This window comes from Rhinolophus ferrumequinum, chromosome 3 (assembly GCF_004115265.2).
Source record: "Rhinolophus ferrumequinum isolate MPI-CBG mRhiFer1 chromosome 3, mRhiFer1_v1.p, whole genome shotgun sequence".
NCBI lineage: Eukaryota > Metazoa > Chordata > Mammalia > Chiroptera > Rhinolophidae > Rhinolophus > Rhinolophus ferrumequinum.
This window is the reverse complement of record NC_046286.1, coordinates 73974278-73990874: the sequence shown is the minus strand read 5'-3', so window position 1 is coordinate 73990874 and position 16597 is coordinate 73974278. Positions and strand designations below refer to the sequence as shown.

General features: G+C 37.4%; 1 protein-coding gene across 6 annotated transcripts in view; it reads right to left on the bottom strand.

The window, feature by feature from the left end:
* Nucleotides 1–2198: 2198 nt before the first annotated feature.
* Nucleotides 2199–16597, bottom strand: part of TPD52L1 (TPD52 like 1) — an 87054-nt gene continuing 72655 nt past the window's right edge. The window contains exons 4-9 of one of the 6 annotated variants that reach the window (XM_033102404.1): nt 15145–15246; nt 11951–11965; nt 10335–10373; nt 7228–7288; nt 5553–5632; nt 2333–2470 (exon numbers count right to left, since the gene is read on the bottom strand). In XM_033102404.1, coding sequence (XP_032958295.1) covers nt 5588–5632; nt 7228–7288; nt 10335–10373; nt 11951–11965; nt 15145–15246 — 262 coding nt within the window. In that variant the 3' untranslated portion in view covers nt 2333–2470; nt 5553–5587. Of the gene's footprint in view, nt 2471–5552; nt 5633–7227; nt 7289–10334; nt 10374–11950; nt 11966–15144; nt 15247–16597 lie in introns of all 6 variants that reach the window. The other 5 variants (XM_033102402.1, XM_033102405.1, XM_033102406.1 and 2 more) reach the window with 5 other exon arrangements.

The window sequence follows — 16597 nt, the reverse complement described above, 5'->3', positions numbered from 1 at the left end:
GCATGGTCTCTTCAGCAGCAGCACACACGTGCACATCTAGCTGCTCTGCATTGAAAAGAGCAATGGCGCTCTGCATCCAAATACTGCTGCATCATAGCAACAGTCTGTAAACAATGATAAATGGTTCAGGATCAGCAAAGTGTGATTATTATGGGAGATACGGTTAGTTGGAAAACAGAACTACATTAATCAGTATTTTGGAGACTTTTCTCCTGGCATGAAAACATGCACACAAAATAACCCCAGATAAGGTGCAAGTATTTATAACCAAAAAATTCTCTGTGGCCCAGGAGTTTTATTTGGATTGTCTTGCCTTCTGTGGTTTTCATAAATTCACAGAGAAACTTTGGAAGCATCTGGGTCAGACTTAATATTGGTCACTTAATCATTATCCCAGTTTTTTATTTACCTACCAGGAAAGGGTTCAAACAGTTGTAACCCTTCCTTACTGAGGTAATACGTTTAAAAACAAGACTACGTACCTACCAACAACTGATTTGATTATTCTAATTGATGATGTGGCTTATTCACATACATCTTACGACAAAATGAAAAAAGACTACTCATGTCGTGGCCATTCTATCACTCCCAGATCAGAGTGAATAATTAAAAAAAATACCTTTTCAATTATTTTTGGTGATTGAATATAGTTTTTACAAAGCTGATGAATGAAGAATGGTTTCAAATAAACAGCTAAAATATATTTGAAGCTCTGAGGCACTAACACTACCTTTCTTGATTGTTTTTCTATCAAATTTTGATACTGTGATCTCAGAGTGTAAGGCTGAGACTGCCGTGTGCGGGAATTGGTGAATGAAGAGATTTGTTTACAATGCCATAGCTCTGCTTTTTCTAATACATTGAGTGTGCTCAGTGTGATCAAAAACAAGGTAGCGGTGAGTTTACAAAAGGTGACCACTTCAAATGCACCAGGCAAGAAGTACAGACTGGGCACAGAGAAACGAGTGGGCAAGCAACACAGTCACAAGCCAGAGGTACTGGGTTTGGCTTCAACCAACAGGCTGGAAGGATAAATCAGGGAGAACGCCAATGCTCCTACTGGCATGGCTTCTTTGTCCACATTTGTCCCCTCTGGTTCAAGCTCACAGACGCATAGCTCTCTCTGAGTCCAGGCCGCAGAGATTATGTGGCCCTGAACCAGCTTGATTTTCGGTTAGGTGTACAGATTGTCCTGCTCCATTAATTTCAGTAGAATTTTTTAGATTAGCTTTATTTCACATATATCCACTTCTATTTAATAACAAAAATGAACAAACTAATTACATATGCTATGTATTACATGGATTACATGGATTATTATAAATATGTGACATATGTAAATCTATATTTAAATTGTGTTTTAGTAGGTCTAGTCTGTGCATTTAAAAAAATGCATACATAGGATGCATCTCTGCTACCTAGTAATAAATGTATGTCCCATTTAGAAAAGAGAAGCATATGATGTGGAAGGTACACGTTACTGCAGAAATCTGATTATATTAATGCTTTTTTCATTCATGTGAGCAATTTTATAAACTGGAAGGGGTTCCAGAACTCTGCTTGTCCCATTTTCTAGTTCCTGTATTCCCTTTGCAGAGATCCCTTACCTACTTAGTACTAGTTACCTGAGTTAACTACTATTCTATATAGACTAGAGAGAATTTTACAATTGAAGATTGTTTTAGCATCCTAAGGTAGCCAAGTTTATAATTACTTACATTTCCTCTCTTAAGTTCATCAGATTAGCAGAAGTTGAGTTAAAATAACATCTGCAGAGTCATAGCTACCACCTTTTAAGGTCATCAGTAGCCCTTTAGGGACTTAAATTAAAACTTCAAAGTCATCATTAAAATCAATTATTTTAATTGCTTAAGTAGACATGTAATTGATGTAGGTAAGGGAGATCACAAGTAATTTGATGAAATTTGCAGCGTCACCCCATTGCTGGAGACAGAAAGAGCTCCATCCAGTGGACTGACTGAACCGAAAGGGGGCGCTCACTCAGCTTGGTCAAGGAGTCCAAGCAAAAGTCAAAACAAATAATGAATAGCTCATGTTTGGAAAACATGTTGAATTACAAAAAGGAGAAGGGTCATGACCAAGGGTATGTGTACCTGCTCAAGTCAGGACATTCTACAAGCTGATAATCTGTGAACACTGAAGTGTGACGGTCAAGTGGTCCATTATCAACACAAACAGAAATGGAAATCATTTTATTAAACTTTGTGGAGAGACCATTTGAAGAACAAGGTCAAGGTCTGGTTTTCCCAGTGGGATTTTGGTCTTCATATCTGGTGTGCACGGGCGGTGGTGAGCCTCTGGAGGTGGCTGCGGGCTGGTGGTTCTAACACTGCAGCTCCTCCTCTGCTCGCGGGGTTTCTCCCACTGAGCTCTGCGCACTGGCGTGGGCCGTGGAGCTGAGCACCTCTTCAAAGCTGCCTCCGCCGTGGTTTGTTCCGCCTACTTTCGTCTGAAACCAGCAGAGATGCAAAAATGCAGTTAGTTCATTATTTCTGTAATTTTTTATAAGATCGATTCCTTTCAAGTTCAGAAATACTTTTTTTCTTGAGAGGTGATGTAAACGGATGCAGAGAAATTAGTTTCCTTTAGCAGAGTGCTAGGATGTCATTCATACTTGGGTTCTGGGATTGGATTTAAAACTCATTTTGTACAGTTTTTACAACACTATCTCTTCTACGTTTAAGATTCTGAATTCCTTTCAGGAGCATAACCAGATCTGTGGATTTGCACCATCTACTCACTCACCCAGAGAATCAATTTAATCAAATCGTAACTGGATTTTAGACATAGTCCCCTAATTTTACAAGTGTATGGATATCTTTAAATGACTTCATCTTAGGTTTTCTACTTGAGATTTAGCCCGCAATCTGGATTTCTGACAAATGTCTCTTGAAAAAGCAGTAGGTCAACTTAACATGATTTCCGGTCTCTGCTTTGAGATTTGGAGATGAAGTCTTGAGCACTGGTCACTTGACAACTTCCTCCACAGTTGCCTTTATAGGAGGAATATCCCTTAAAATGCAAAGTTATGATGCTTCACGAGGCTCTCTTTTTGTGTAGGACTTGTTATTGGCTAATAAGAATAGACTCAGGAAGAAATCAATTTATAATTAAGAAATACGGTTAAATATTTTGAAAGATTCCTCCTTCAAAAGAATATCAAATGGTCCAAAATGCTTAATGCAAGTCATTAATGGTCACGTTGGCTTTCCTTGAAGCATTGACAGTATGGAAAAACACTGAGGTAAAAAAAGGTATAGAATAGATGATGCTATTCCCAAAATGCTGTCTACACCTCAGTATCACCAAAGTGATCAATCACAAGAACATAAACCACACAGGAGAATGAATATCTACCTACAGCCTGGCCTGCCATTTAAAATCTTAACCAGGGTTTAAAAGCACGCCAATCACTGCAAAACAAGCATACACTTTTCTCCAATTGTCACTAAAATCCCTCTCTGCCTTTTAAATTCAATTACTAAGTTGAATTTTTCCATCTGCTGGAGGTTGGGAAACTTGTTCTGGAAAGTGACAGATAATAAATATTTTAGGCTTGGGAATCACATAGTCTCTGTCAAAAATACTCAAATCAACCATGGTAGAAAGCAGCCAAAAACAATGCATAAGTAAATGAGCATGGCTGTGTTTCAGAAAAGGCTATGGAGACAATGACATGTGAATTTCACGTAATTTAATTTTCACACATCACAAAATGTTCTTTGATTTTTTTTCAACCATTAAAAAAATGTGAAAACCATTCTTTGCTTATAGGCCATTCAAAATAGGTGACCATCTAGATTTGGCCCACGAGCCTTAGTTTCTAGACCTCTGGCACAGAGCTTTGATTTTTCTCCCAATTGGTGTTAATTGCCGCATTGAAAGAAGCAGGGATGCTTTCAATTATGTGAGTTTTCAGTATGCTTATTTCTTTCCTGAGAGAAACAAGATTAATCCAATGTAATGTACCTTATTAATAGTTCCCATTCTCCTCTTTATGTTATTTGTATTCCCTTTTGCAATAGAAGTCACACACAGTATTGAATTAGGTGAATACCAATTACTGATGTTTCCTTTTGGGCACTGTTTCACTATTCTCTCCTAGTTCTTGATTTCCTCACATCAAAATAGAAAAATAAGAAGGAGGGAATCGCTTTCAAATACAGCAATTTGGCAAAAGGGAAGTGGAATAAAGGGGTTTCCTAACCGTGTGGGTTTAGTGACGTCACACTTCAATACCTTAGGCAAGGACCTGCTTAAGCAAAGATGTGAACAATAAACCTCTCCTGGACCCTTCCCTTCGTAATAGTTCTTCATCCAATAAATTGTCACTTTGTCCTCAAAATTATAATTGTCCTTTGCAAAAAATTTTATTTGAATTACTGAATTGGGGCTTCCTGATCTCATAATAACTGGTTGAAAAGACACAAAGTACAATATATCTTGCCTTTTTAAGTAAAGTTTTTCATTCAGGCCATGCAAAATGCAATGTATTCATCAAAAAGGAGGTGCACTAAAAATATGGTCTGATTAACATGGATACAGGGCGGTTGAAAGGGATGTAGTTACTTATCATTCACTGGAACATGGCAGAATATACCAAATACAATTTCACAGGAACGGATTGTGGATCTGCTCTGTTTTAGATGAAATAGAAAGTGTGCTCACTGAGTGTACAGGTGACGCCAGCTGAGATGTAATCAAGTAATACACTGATGTAATCAAGTAATTCTGCTTAAGGCAGAAGGAGTAAATTTTATGATTATGATGAACTAGGAAGTTTTTCATGGAAAGTCACTCTACAGAATTGGGTATAATGGAAGAACAATCAGTTGGGTGCAAATGACAGTGTGTGACAGCCTGTGTGAGAAGATGGCAGGAACGGACCTCGGTTCACAGCAGAACATTATTTCTAATAGAACACAAATATGAACATAATTCCCTTTAAGTGGTGGTTTAAAAACTAAGCTTAAAGCAGTATGTGTGAATGAAGATGCAGCACACAGGCCTGCAAGGAATTTCACTCATCCTTACTGATTCGTGAGTCATTCCCTCAGCAGCAAACAGCCTCACAACTGAAGATAGTTACAGAAATTTTGTAGAAGACTTAGGACCCAGAAGTAAACTGACGAAAATAAGCTATATAAAGAAGGGTTAAACATCATTATTTAGTCGGGAGAAAAAAAGGAATGAGAAATTTGTAATGATTGAGGAAGTGGGAGGTTTTACACAAAACCTGATTATTAGCTAGTCTCCATTGCCTGGGTGGGCGGAAAAAGAGGAAGTAGGCATTGAGCGTGACACAGAGAGTAGGTGGGATGTGAGTCTCGTTAAATCCATGGACAATCATGCAGACACAGAATCCACTTTCAAGAGGTCTTGACACAGGCTAGTATCCAGTTGGCTGAGTTAGTTTTGTGCATGTCTGAAGAAGAGGCAGGCTCTGTACCTTCCATCCCAATGAGGCAATAAAGAGGCTGAGAGTGGGTCAAACACTTAAACCATAAAATCGTATGTGAGCTTGAGCTTACCAGTTTCCTAAAAGCAAATGAAAATAGGTTGCTCTTTATTCTTCTTTTGCTTCTTCATAGCTCCTTCTTCTAAAGAAAACCTAAAAAGTACAACTTTTCCTATGTCAGAACTTAGACGTCTAACAAACAGCAGAATCTATTCTCTTTGGATGTATAGGGCTGAGAACCAAATGTTGAGACATTGACTCCTAGAATTTTTTGAGTCTTTTGTTTTGAAACTAGATATTCTGGCAAGAGAAATGTCCAAGATACTGCATGTCCCTCCCTATCAAAAGTTTTCCCTATTAATGGGGGCAATTTAATGGCTCCTACTGGTCCCTCAATAAGGGATTTTATGTTAACAAGCAGAATAGTGAAACTGCACAACTACTGTGTTTCCCCAAAAATAAGACCCTGCCGGACCATCAGCTCTAATACGTCTTTTGGAGCAAAAATTAATATAAGACCCGGTCTTATTTTAATGTAATATACGACCGGGTCTTATATAATTTCAGTGAAATAGAGTAGAAACTGCTGGTAAACGAAACCAGTGAAGGAATGATAAATGCTGAATAATAATTTCATTCTTGGGCCTTAAACATCTAACCACAGGCCTAATAAAGTAGTAGATTATGTTAAAGACCCTCCCCAAAGGGGAAAGAGCTTCCAGGCCAAAATCAGTTCGAAATGAGAGCATCTCAGACCTCTAGTAAGGAATAATTTATACTCTCACAGACCCTTCTCAGGCAGCACATGTGAGAGTAGGGTAGTGACAGCATTCAGAAGTAGCTGGATAATCAGCACGTGCTTTTGATCTCGTAGAAGGTCATATATATTAATTTTCCCAGTAATAGAGTAGTACAGAAATGGATTGTATTCAAAATAGTGGTAATGATTATCAAGAAATAATTACGTCATTGTTTGGTGATATCTTTAAAAAATATCTTAGTAGTTTCAATGATTTTCCGTGTTTTAAAAGTTCCATCCATTTTAAGACTAGATAGATTTTAGCGTTGCTCTTTTTTCCTCTGTAGACTAACTTATCTATGTGCAAACAATAAATTCAATGAATTTTTTAGCACCTACTGTGCAACAGGCATATTTTTAGTTTATACTCAGGGATCAAAAGCTCTATTATAAAATAATGCATTTTGTGACTCAGCTTTATTTTCCCTGCATGATAACCAAACTGCGCTGTGCTCAGCGTGTGAAATGAGTAAACAAGTCTAGACAGTTGACAGGTAGTGGATGGCAGTTTAACACATGGAGCCAAGTTTGTTTTTGCTAGCCCATGTCCAAACCGGAGGAGCTTGGGCTGTTCCTGAGCTTTCACTTACACTCTAAATTCCAAATGCACAGATCCTTGTCCTATCCACATCCTCTCTCACATATCTACTTTTTGGGGAATAGCAGTAAGAGTTCTAACTAGCAAAGAGATGAACACAAACCCCAATTTCCCGTAATGAACAATTCATCCCAAATGGTTTGTATGAACAACTTTGTAAGGATACAGTAACACCATTCCATACTGGGTTTAGTTATAGATTGTTATGTGAAGGGAAGGACCCACTCTGTGCAAGGCTGCCTTCTTGCTGGCACCAAGAGCTGGTGGCCCCGCCTTTGTAACTAACTGCACCAACGTCTACACTGTCCTGATCCAATGGACCCAATGACACAAAAATCACTTCATCTGTACCTTAAGGCTTGTGACAGTTGTCTCAACCCTCTCCTCAAATGATTTGAAAGTAGGAGAATTCCTAAAATAACAAAAAAAAGAGAGGTCAGCTCTAATGACCTAGCTGTCTCAGCAACCATGCTGTCGGTTTTCCGCTTTTGTTATCACACCTCTGGACCAGAGCTAGCTGTGTGTTTACTACCTACTCCAACCATGGGCTAAGTATTATTTCACTTCTGCTAGATCCAGAAACCATAACCTGACACAGACTTTTCCTAAATAAAAGTGTCAGACACTCAACTGTAGAATAAATACTATAATATTTGACAGTGACACTACTGTAATAATTCCATGGTGAACCGTAAATCATTTTCAATGAGGCAAAGGAGTAATAGCTTAATTTTCATTTACTAATTGTTTCTATCACAACACTCTTTCCAAACTCCATTTTAGTTTTGTTTTGTTTTTGTAATCATGGAAAGTCTATCTGAGGAATGTCATGTTTGACTTGAACCATTTGGAATTTTAAAGTTATTTATTTCAGTGAATGTGAGACCAGGCAGAAATTGCTCAAGGAAAAGAAGGTTTATGCGTTTTATCTTTTCAATGCCTTCAAAAGTAATCACTTGGTCAATTTCCATGAAGTGGTATTTCGGAAAGTCAATGCTTTCATTATTATAAATTGCAATAACACGTAGCTAATGATTGATTAAAATGGTGTTATTAGCACGTGGTAGTTTTCCTCCCAAAGAGGATATACCTATTTGTTCTCGTACCAGAGAGAACCTTCACCATCTGTTGGCATTTCCTTTATGACTCATCATTGTGTTAAATAATCTCTATACCATTTTCTTATAAGGGTTAAATACTTCAGTTGGTGCTTTTTGGTTTCCGATTCTGGATTAGGCCACATGACATTATGATTTAATGACATCATCATCATTAAAAATGATATTAGCAAGGCCAATTAAACAAGAACTGAATTAAAAATGTCTTAAATCTTGTATCTATGTCAAATTTCACCAACAATGACAGCCATCATTTTCCGATCAAATAATTCAACGGAATGTTACTATATTTGATAAGCCACTTGTTATTCTCTCTTGAGTACAGAAGAAATAAGAGGAATGGCCTAGAGTAACTTCGTAAGGGAGAATGGCTATACAATATGGGCTTCATTGTATGGTGTGGGGTGAGGCATGGCTCCAATACTATCAAGAGGAAGCTAATATAGAGAACATGTTTTGGAGTGAATTTGGCTTTGTTAGGAATTGTCTCCCAAGACCCCGATGCTCCAGATGGTCAGAGATGCATTTGCATTTAGGCTGTATGAGCTAACAGTGGTGAGATCAGAGAACCCCAGCATGGCATCACATCTTCTATTTGATTCAAACACAGTCAAATTCCTATGAGCAATCCTCCATAATCCCTCTGTTTCAGGATGAAATGTTAGTGAAATTATACTTGAATAACTCCAAAGTATACACTTATCGGCACCTGACTTCCACTGCAGTTTCTATTTGGCCAGGTCTGCTCACATGATTGCTGTCATCCATCAGTTACACAGGACCGCAGGAGGCAGACAGTTTAGCCTAATGGTTCCTGGCTATACGTTAGATGAGTAAAATCGTTTTGTGGAAAGTTCATTTCAGTGCTCGCTTTGGTAGTACATATACTAAAAGTTCATTTCAGGCAAGCTCATGAGGACTGCATATGACCCATAAGCCACTAGATGGATTCCTGACTCACAGTGCAAAATCATGTTAATTTTTCACTCGCCTTCTTTGGACACGTAGACTTAGAATCTGACAAGTAAAGGAACTCAGAGCCTCAGGTTGAACTACTCAATTTGTGTATTCTTATGTTAGGGGGAGCAGATCATTCAAATATGAACTAAGCAATCTTGACTCTCTGCTCTCTAATTTACCACCCAATTAGGGAAATCAAATACTGTGGTTAAATTTCCAAAGTAACCAAATAACCCCAGTATAGAAAAGACATGAGACATAATAAAACAGCCTTTGCTCTAATGAAATTACAGTAGAGCACATACTGGAGAACAGAGAAACGGTTTACTCAGATTTAATCATATCATATACAACTATAAAGTTTTAGCTCTGCAAATGACCCCAGAAAGACCTTGGCTTCAGTGCTCTCAAACTATTTAGAGTAACGGAGCCCCCTCTATGACATATTCACACCACAATCGATGCTATACAGCAGGTAGAAGAGGCACAGTTCTCCCTGAACTGGGGGAGGGTCTCAGAGGCTTGATTCCTCCCTCAACACCGCGTCAGACCAAGTCAAGCACCCAAGCACCGTGGGAAGAGCAGTAAACCTGGTCCTAGCCTCTTATTGTAAACATGGTGAAACTGATATCACGGCGGTGAGTTCTCCAAAGCCGCAAAATGCATTCTTGGCAGAGTTGGGTTACAACCTGCCTCCCCTGATTCCCAATCTAACATTCATTCCTCTGTACTCCCATCACTCTTAGCTTGATTTTATCTGACAGCATCGCAAAGTCAAGCACAGTGGAAGCGGAGAACATCTTTCTCAGTTTTCATCCAGACAGTAATTTTAATGACATTTTTATCACTCAACAGACACCTCACCTTAACATATACCTTAAAAAGTCCTAATGGTATCCTTTCTAGAACTGTAGCCCTCTTAATCGCCTATCCTTTCATTTATCTTTCCAGGTTTGCACTTAATTCTGAGGAAATAAGAAACATAGTCCCACCTTTGCAAGTGTGCTTAGAATGTTCTAGGCCTTGTACTAAGTACTTTACACAGGTTACTTTGTTTACATCTCACAACCACCATATGAGATAGGGTCTATTTCTCCCAGTATACAGATAAAAGAATGAAATCGAGGTGGGTTTTCAGGTCACACAAATCAGGAGAGGCTGGATTTAAGCCAGGGTGTCCGGTCAAACTCATTGTGCCTACAATACTTCCACAGAACTATCAGCCTTTTCTCCTGTGGGCCATCAGAAAGGAGAATGAGGCAGGTTATGGCACTTCCTTTCAAAGGGGGAGAAAAACCCACAAAGTCAATATTAAGAAAGTAACACTTCATACACATTCTGCATTAATATTATTTATGTAAAATAATTTACACACATTACCTCATAGCAGGCATACTTATGGAATGGCGAATGGAGTAGCTTCAGGGCAAAAGCAGATTAAAGGGGAAAAAAGGAAGAAAGAAGACAGCAAATATAAGTACATGAGAAACTCCCTATTCATGATTCTAAAATGGCAATGTCAACTATCTGAAGTATTTCCTGCCCATCCCACCAAGATCTTTGTTTTCATTGCATGGCCTGGGCCAGTCACTTCCAAGGGTATAAAGGAAGAGTAGGCGGTCCATAGCTACTCTAATAATATAGTCCATATTATTTTACTTCCTGTAGGTTTCCTGTAGGCCAGGAAATCTGAGGAGAATGTTTGGTTTCTCCCAGATCAACCCAGGAGCCCCTGGGCATCCTCTCCAGGTCCAACTCCCTCTCCACTCCCTGCTCCAGGAAGGGCAGTACCCAGGAAATAGAACCAGGCAGGTAAAAGCTAATTGTTCCATTGGAGAGAAACTCTCTCCAGAGGAACAGACGTAGTTAACAAAAGACGATGAAGAAAACACACACCACACAAACACAATTCACAGAGTCTGCCATGGGAACAGGGACCTCTGCATCCATTCTACAACATTGGTTACAAATATCAACATTTCTGAGAATCCAACAGTAGCTGACTCATTTTCCTTCTGATTGATTGTCTGTTATTTCCATGTGAGTTCCACTTGGAAATTAGACTGGGTGGAGGGAGGAAGCAACATTGGCTCCGTTTTCCTGGGCGAGGGCTCCCCCATCGCACCATCCAACACCATCCCCTTTCTTTCTTCTCAAGAAGCTAACTGGTAAGGGATCAAACTCATCACCCTTCCCCAACAATATCCACTGAGGTCATTAGTACGGGCGGCACTTTACTGGAATTCAGAGAGGAAAGGACAAAGAAATTCAGGGGATACTTATGGTCCTACCTAAGACACTCCATTTGGAAACCATAGGCAAAATAGTTCCTCAGAAATGACATTAAAAAATAATTATTAAATGAAATTCAGCAGCATTATCAGTCAATTAATCTTGTTAAATATAGGCAGTTTTCTTTGAAAAACAAATCCCCCCAAAAGTATATGATTCCAACTTAAAAAAAAAGCTTAATGACATCTGTACACCTCCTACACATGTGCTTCTCCAGTAATTTTTTTACTCTTCAACTTTAGAAGGTACAGAAAGTTGAAGATGAACCATACCCATAAGTAACAGTTACCAGTTATAAGACGTTCAGAAAAACATGACAATCTAGAGAAAATTATTTTCGGTTTCTCGACCTTTACTTTCTATAAGTTTTATAAAAACACACAGTTCTCAATATCTACTTTCCTGTTTTTCTTCTTTCAGTTCCAAGGACCTCTGCCAATACAGAAAGGAATGATGCAGAGAAAGATTCCTAAGCAATTGCTTAGCAAGTGAAACATGTCAATGATTCAGAAATGAGATAAGTGCTTAAATAAATTCAAATGCATTAGGTACCCTATACTCTGTAACTCCCTGGTCAGGAATACTTTCAGGAAAAGAGATCTAGGTTTCTGGCTGAGGCACACCCACAGGGAGAAAAAAACCAGCGGGCTCTGGGAAGAAATGGACAGCGAGGGAGTTGGCAGGGCCCCCCATGCAGTGCTTACCCGATGGAGTGAGACCTGCAGCCAGGGCAGCACAGGAGAGAAGAGTGGGAGCAGAGTTAGCACATCAGGATGCAAAGACAAGACCACACTGCCACTGTCCCCAAAGCAAAGGTTAGGTAATTCCATGCATTACTCTTTTTGAATATACTGACTTTTTAACGTGTCTTAACAATTACTTTACCAACAGGTTATAAGTTGTGCTTCGAAATATTATTCTCATGAATACATAGAGATGGTTAGACTCGCTAATAAAATGATGTGTCTCCTCCAAAGATTTCTTTTCTGCTACATCACACACAGTTTGAACAAATTTACTGAGAAGTTCCAGGAAGATGCCAGCATAATAAAAAATATTCCAATGGCTTGCCTTTATTCAGAGTACTTTCATAAATGTGACCTCATTTTAACTTCACAGGAAACATTTTAGTTAGGTAACTATTCACAATGTTATTTTTATGGATGGAGAAGGAGACTGAGCAATTCCCTGACTGAGCTAACACTTAATGACAATCAGGTTAGAATGAGAAGCTTAGCTTGGGAAATACTACTTATTTTTACGAAACATATAAATTAAATTCTGACAGAGGGCTTTTCATTCAGTTATTTAAAAGGCCCAAATTCTAGGTTTTCAAACTCTGTATATATTACCTTAGAATTATTTTAAAGAAAAACTAGAGGTACTGTTTTCCTTCCCAGGTATCTGAATGTTGGTGGCAATCTTTATAAACAAGTTCAGAAATTTGTTCTCAGAACTCACAAATGAATTTTTATTATGTAACTAATAAAGATATGGAATATACTCTTAAACCAAAAAGGTATTCAAAGCAAAATGTCTGCAATAAAATTTTAAAATGTCCCCACCATCATTTTATAAATTGACAAATTAATGTGAACAAAAAAATAAAAACTGTATTTTTCTCATTGAAGAATCTTTCCTAGAGTAAAGTCAAGCAACTCTCAAATATGACTTTTACTTATATTACTTCTAGCATAATTTAAAACTGAAAATTCTTTGCAAAACTTGTTGCTCTCACAGGGATTGTCTTCATTTATATAAAATGTTAGATACTATAGAGAAAAATATAGCTCTGAAAATATAGGTCTACAAAAATATCGTAGGATCATTATCTGAGTCTCCAGTAACATAGGCTACATTTCCCATTATATTCGGCCACAGTTCATAATGAAAATGCTGTATCCTCTAAATAGAGCAATAATTAATGGAAACTTTGGGACTCCTGGGAAATAGGTCATCTGTCACACTAAAACAAAGCCACACGGAAACAGGAGGCAAGACAGTCAACACAGACTTGATATTATACCCAATTAGTGTATGAACGTGACTACACCAAGACACTGCATATATGAAACAGTCTTCATTCTTTACTGCTTAGAAACTTGAGCACAGGCTTTGTGAATGAAATACACTGCACTCCTGCTAATGGACTCCCCCTAATTTCTGTTGTATGGGGCCATCTTATAACAGCGATGGTCACTTAGTAAAGCTAAAAACTAGCATTTTATCTAGTTTTTGAATACATGGCAGGTTCTCTTCGGCTACTTTTTTAATAACTCGATGTTGTTACTCTTATCTCCATTTCATAACTGAGGACACCCAGGTACAAGCAACTGAAGCTACATCTGGCCTTCTCCTAAACTCACCACCTGAAGTCAAATCACCTGGGAGCTTGTCATAATTGCAGACTCCTAGACTCCACCCAGGACGGTATTTCTTGGATATAACAGGTAATAGGGCCGTCCCTTTTCAAAGAATTATTTAATTAGCTTAGATACGTGTTTTAATGCCATTGAAATGACTGCAATTTTTACTTATAATAAAAAGCAGCAGTTGCCTTCTGCCCGGCGTTTCTTGTTGCTAGAATTAACTTTTATTTGTAATAAAATTAAGGTTAATTAATAACCCAGAACGTTTACCTGTTCATCACATCATCACATGCTGCTTCTGAATGGCTTTTCCTTACTGCACTATTAGTAAAAATTAAGACAAAACAATGTCTTCAGATTCATGCATATGTATGTACTTAACTTCAGCCTCATGAAGGCCAATTGGTTAAGATGTGCATGAATATTGGGCACAATCCAGCAATTTGTACCAAATATTTATTTGTACCAAATAAACACAAAGGTACAAATATTTACCTTGAGGTATGAAAGCAACAGGGTAATAAAAAATATAAATAAAGTAATAGTTTAAGAATCCAGTGAAATAATACTGACAGATCTTTTTAAAGAAGAAATTTAAAATGTACTTAAAAAGTTTTTAAAAGATGAATTTGATTTCTAGAGAGAAAACTGATGACATTGTTTTACAAAGAAAAATCTAGGCATGTAAGCTAAATTCAAAATAAACTATGACAGGTATTTAAACAAGCAAAAAAAATATGGGAGTAACAACTCTATGTGAGATAACTTCCTAGAACACAATATATACTCATATATATTAAAGTCAGTACTACACTGTTTTTCTGGTGTCTTTAGTGAAGACATTTGGTTCTCAGTTCAAAATCTTGATGTTTACCCTAATTTTATATAACAGTGAAATATTGAAAATAGCCAAAATGTGCAAGGGACTTGTTTAGTAATTTTGCTATCTATGTACTGGAAGATACTACAGCCATAAAAATGAAGGTATAATAAACATTTATTAACATCTTCACAATAGATTGCTAAAGTGAAGAAAGGAAACTACCTGAAATATATACCACATGGTACCTTTTTGGAATAAAATAATAAATATGCATAGAAAAAATGTACTAGATGGACATACACAAAAGTAACTAGAATAGTTTATCAGAGCATATTTCATTGAATGCATATTTTAACATATTGTTTAAATTACAATGATTAAAATTCAGTGTGTGCTGCATTCTTTTGCAATCCATCCTCATTATTAGTGATGAAAGGCACCCTCTACCTTCAATTTTTACTAGGTTGGGTCCTAGTGGAAAAAGCATCTTTGGGTCCAGGCCTACTAAGCTGACCTTCAAGCAGAAAACATCCCAATATAAAAATGTATCTCAATCACCAATCACTCTCAGCCACATATAATTGTAATCCAATAATAATAATAAAAAAAGAGTATGTTAGAACTTCAGCCGATACATTATGAACTCTCCTACCATCTTGTAAAGCCAAGGTCTTAGCACCATTCCCACGATTCTTTCCCACATTACCTCATATCTCCAAACTTCTTGCTGATGGCTGTCCCAACATTGCTGAAAGCAGCAGTTGCCTTCTGCCCTGCATGACTCAGGGTTTCATGTGTTTTCTTGTAGCTAGAAGTAAAACAGAACAATAGTAACACAGTTTACATATCATGATCGCCCATAAAACATTCATCATCCTTCTCTCTTCTTACTTTGAAAATTTCCTTTCCTAAACAGAGTTAGGAAGAAGATGATCCACAGAAGTAATTGTTTCTATTCATTGTTTGGGAATGATGGCTTGGCCGCCACTCATCAGAGGGAAAGTCAGATCATTAAATCTGAATTCAGGAAAGATATACAAGTACAGATCTGAATGTGCAGATATTTAATCACAAAGAGTGGAACTGTTCGGAGAGTTAGCAGTTATTCTTAAAGAAGTATATTAACTCTGTTTAAGACACTTGCCAGTGAAAGCTCTAGCCACCAAAGTTAACACAGAAATTAAAAAATGTATACTTCAAAGAGAAATGTAAGCTTTTACTGTTATTGTCGGTAAAAGTAATCAGAAAAAGGCAAAACATAACTAAGATTTAACTTATTTTTCTAATACTTACAATTGGGAGTAAGAAGGTCACATAATCTTAAGCTAATATAGTGACTTTTTTCAAAATACTTTTAGGAATATAGTATTGCAATGATCTGTTCATAAGCCTATGTCCCCATTAGACTGAATTCTAGAGGGCAAGGAAACCATTCATCTTTGTGTCCCCAGTATGTGGCAGAGGGTTACAGGAGAAATACCAGATGAATGAATGGATGATCAAAAAGAATGCTCCTGTGGCTCTGAATTGGGAGTCGTGGCAGTAAGAACAGAGAGGACCGTGGGGGTCAAAGAGATAGAATGAACAGACTTAACAGGAGGTTATAAGTGACAAACAGAACAAAATGGAAAGATTGGCTTGGGGTTTTGAGCACAGTGACAGGAAGAACATTAGTATATCCATAGGGATGAGAAATTTCTAAGAGTTGTTTAATAAAGTGGGAAACAAAAGGCACCTAACCTGAGGGAATAAAAAGAAATCAACAAAAAGTATCCATCATTTCACAATATGTGTAATCAAGTCATAATGCTGTACACCTTAAATTTATTCAGTGCTGTATGTCAATTATATCTTAATCAAATTGAAAACAAAACAAAACAATAATGCTTTTATAGATTAAAAAAAAAATAAACTACTTCTTATAGTGCCCATACCGTCTTCTTCCAATATATGCCGCTCCCAGGTAAGTTTGCCCAAAACTACCTGTGTAGCCTATAAAACTAGCATGTATGTGGTACCTCTAAATCACTTAATTAATATAGTATTGTATTATTGTCTTGTTGTTAGCAGGAAGGAATGAGTTTACAATATTATCAGCACCACGTTATTTATTTACACAATGCTTATTTTTCAGGAAGTGTAAAAATCATATTATTGAG